Source organism: Salvelinus sp. IW2-2015, unplaced genomic scaffold (genome assembly GCF_002910315.2).
Source record: "Salvelinus sp. IW2-2015 unplaced genomic scaffold, ASM291031v2 Un_scaffold11922, whole genome shotgun sequence".
In the NCBI taxonomy this organism is placed as follows: domain Eukaryota; kingdom Metazoa; phylum Chordata; class Actinopteri; order Salmoniformes; family Salmonidae; genus Salvelinus; species Salvelinus sp. IW2-2015.
In genome coordinates, this window is record NW_019953179.1 from 1 (window position 1) to 2,744 (window position 2,744).

At 46.4% G+C, this 2,744-nt stretch overlaps 1 protein-coding gene across 1 annotated transcript; it reads right to left on the reverse strand.

The window, feature by feature from the left end:
• Positions 1-97: 97 nt before the first annotated feature.
• LOC112080123 (transforming growth factor beta-3 proprotein-like) lies at positions 98-2,738 on the reverse strand. Its single transcript, XM_024145892.2, has 3 exons — positions 2,613-2,738; positions 612-741; positions 98-447 (listed from the first exon to the last, which is right to left on the reverse strand). Exons 1-3 carry the CDS (start codon positions 2,712-2,714, stop codon positions 326-328), a joined length of 354 nt encoding a protein of 117 aa, XP_024001660.1. The 5' UTR covers positions 2,715-2,738; the 3' UTR covers positions 98-325.
• Between the last annotated feature and the right edge of the window lie 6 nt (positions 2,739-2,744).

The window sequence follows — 2,744 nt, forward strand, 5'->3', positions numbered from 1 at the left end:
CTAAGTGAGATACCAGACCAATTGTATTCCCATGATCTGTCGCTCTCTCCCTCTTTCTCTCCTCTCTAGTCCTCTTTTGTCTTTCATCTCTTTTCCTTTCTTGCTCTCTGCCTTTCTCACTCCCTTTCTCTCACCTCATTCTCTCTCTGAGAGGAAAACCATCATCTTCATAAAAGAAAGCCATATAAGTATCAACCATTGAGGCCCATGTTCACTGGTCTTTTTCTAATTCAGAGCTCATACGGATAGAAAGAGGGGCTGTGATGAGCAGTGGAAAAGCCAAAAAGGAGGCATCAGAAATGGTTGGTTTCTTAAATGCAGCACCTCATGTAATTTTACCTTTGAACTTGACTTGTAGCACCTCATTAACGTTTTCGATAATGTCACCGTTGGTGTTGAAGGTGTGGCAGGGGCAGTGCACACTGATCTCCAGGCCCAGGTTGGTCTCTGAGGGGAAGAAGAGAGCAAGGCAATATGAGGAAGTGGTATTTTCCTTGAGGCCATTTTTCCTTTGTCCAAATTAAATTGAGTTTCCAAATACCTTTTGACTCGTGCTTTGATATGCAACACATGGTATGAGACCGGGAACATTAGGGCTTTGGCCCACTCACCTCGGTACATAAGCCATTCCCTGACTGTGTCTGTGACATCGAAGGAGACCCACTCTGGCGTTCCTTTGGTCAGGACGTTCTTGCCCCCGATGTAGCGCTGCTTAGCTATGTGGTCGTCTGGCCGCAGAATCTGCCAGCCAGAGGTAAGAGAGTGACCCAGCTGCATATACTCTCTCTCCCACACACACGCCCACACACACCAGACGGCAACCCAGCCAGCGCTGTCTGAGCCAGACGCTCCAGGATGCCCTGGGCCAAACGTCTTCTCCTCATGGAAAAAGTGACTCCCTGTGTTGATATCCCCATTTTGCAAGTTAATGCCTGTGTGTAGCCCTACTGCCAATGAAGAACCTGGCTGTCCCTCCATCTGCACTTCAAACTTCAATTGGGCTCTAAACATTTTGGGTTTCCTAACACTGGTCTAGTCAGGATGAGGCACTGCAAATGTTGCTAGAGCCGCCATTGCTTCAGATCTCTGAGTGTCTCTGATTATGTGCTGTATACCATCATGGACGTATACTTTGTCTCAAATTGCCGGACTAAGGGTTGGATTCAATCCATATCCATATCCAGTATCGCGAAAAATCCGCGTTATAGCTAGATTGAAATGTAAATGGGAAGTAGACGTGCTGAGAGTGCTGATAATAAATAATAAATACATTTAAAAAAAAAAAAGGTAAACACTACATATGTCCGTTAAATTGGAAATTACTTTTACATTTTAAGCGGCGATCTTCCGCGATATGGATCGAATCAAGCCCTAAGGCATAGGATTTAGGGATCCACACTTTAAATAACGCCTAAGGTTTCTGTGAACGATAAGTGTTATCTCCAGAGAGAGGCCAGTGAAGTGGGGGGCTCAGCACCACAGCAGGCTAGATAAACAGGTTCCTGAACATTGTCAGCTTCTAATCCGGCTTCCTGTGGGAACAGGGGACCCAGCAAGAGAGCACGGCCAGCGCCAGGGCCTGCCAATCAGCTCCCGGCTAATGTGTGGGGGCGAGCAGCTCTATTTACTCCCCCAGCGCAGCGCCTGACCCTGCCTCTATCTCCTCTGGGCTCCTGGAAACAATCTGGGGACCTGACAGCCAGTCTGAGCGGAGCTTGGCCCTGGCCAGAGAATAGCCTGCCTCCGAGGCGGTATGCAGGCTGGAGACGCTCGTTTCCCTGGCAAGAAATGTTGGAACCTGATCATAGCTCCCATTCTCTCACGGGAGATTAATGAGGAAACAAAAATACATCCCATCCCATCCACCCCACCCACATACAATCCACGGACACACACACACCACTCAGAAACACATACACACCTCCTAAAAAATACAGGTGCAGATGTCTGAATCTCTTGTTGAAAACATCTAACTGAAAAAAAGGGTGGTTGGACAAAAGCTCTGAGATTGACAGCTGTGAAAGGAGCGATTGCAAAATGGTAATCTAGAGTTTCTCAGAGTCTGCTGTAGCACGCTCTGAATTGTGTGCAAATGTACTTGACTTGAAGCACATGGCATAATGATAATCACTTAAAGACAGGGGGAGTTAGGGGCCCTGATATAAATGTTTTCTTCTTTCCATGTAGACTGACTTCACTGTCCCATGTGTATTGAGACATATTTTATTTCTGTATTATTTTTCCTCTATTTTACCAGGTTAGTCTCAGTGAGATGAACAATCTATTTTACAAGAGACACCTGGCCAAAATAGCAGTACACGAGGTTGCAGACACATTCACAACAAACACAAAGTGCTACAGATGAAAATACATAAATTTACACATTGAACAGCAAGATGGTTTGGGAAAGTGAGGTGCAACTAGGGGTCAAAACATTGACCGCCCCCACTTCATTTTCCATCATAGTGTTTAACTTAGCTTTAACCTTGCCTTCATTTAAAGGGACGAGCTCCTGTAATTTCAGGACCTTTTGAAGCTTGTATGAGAGAATTGGATCACTACACACCCCACATGCATGAGTACAGTGGGAATGGAATAGTACGTTCACACACCTGGTAGAGCTCAATCCGCTGCTCGTTCCTCTTGGCACTAGAGTTGGGGACACGAAGGGCTCGGAACTCGGCTCTGAAGAGGTTGGTGGAGTTCTTCTCCATGGCGGAGACGTTGAAGCGGAATACCTTAGA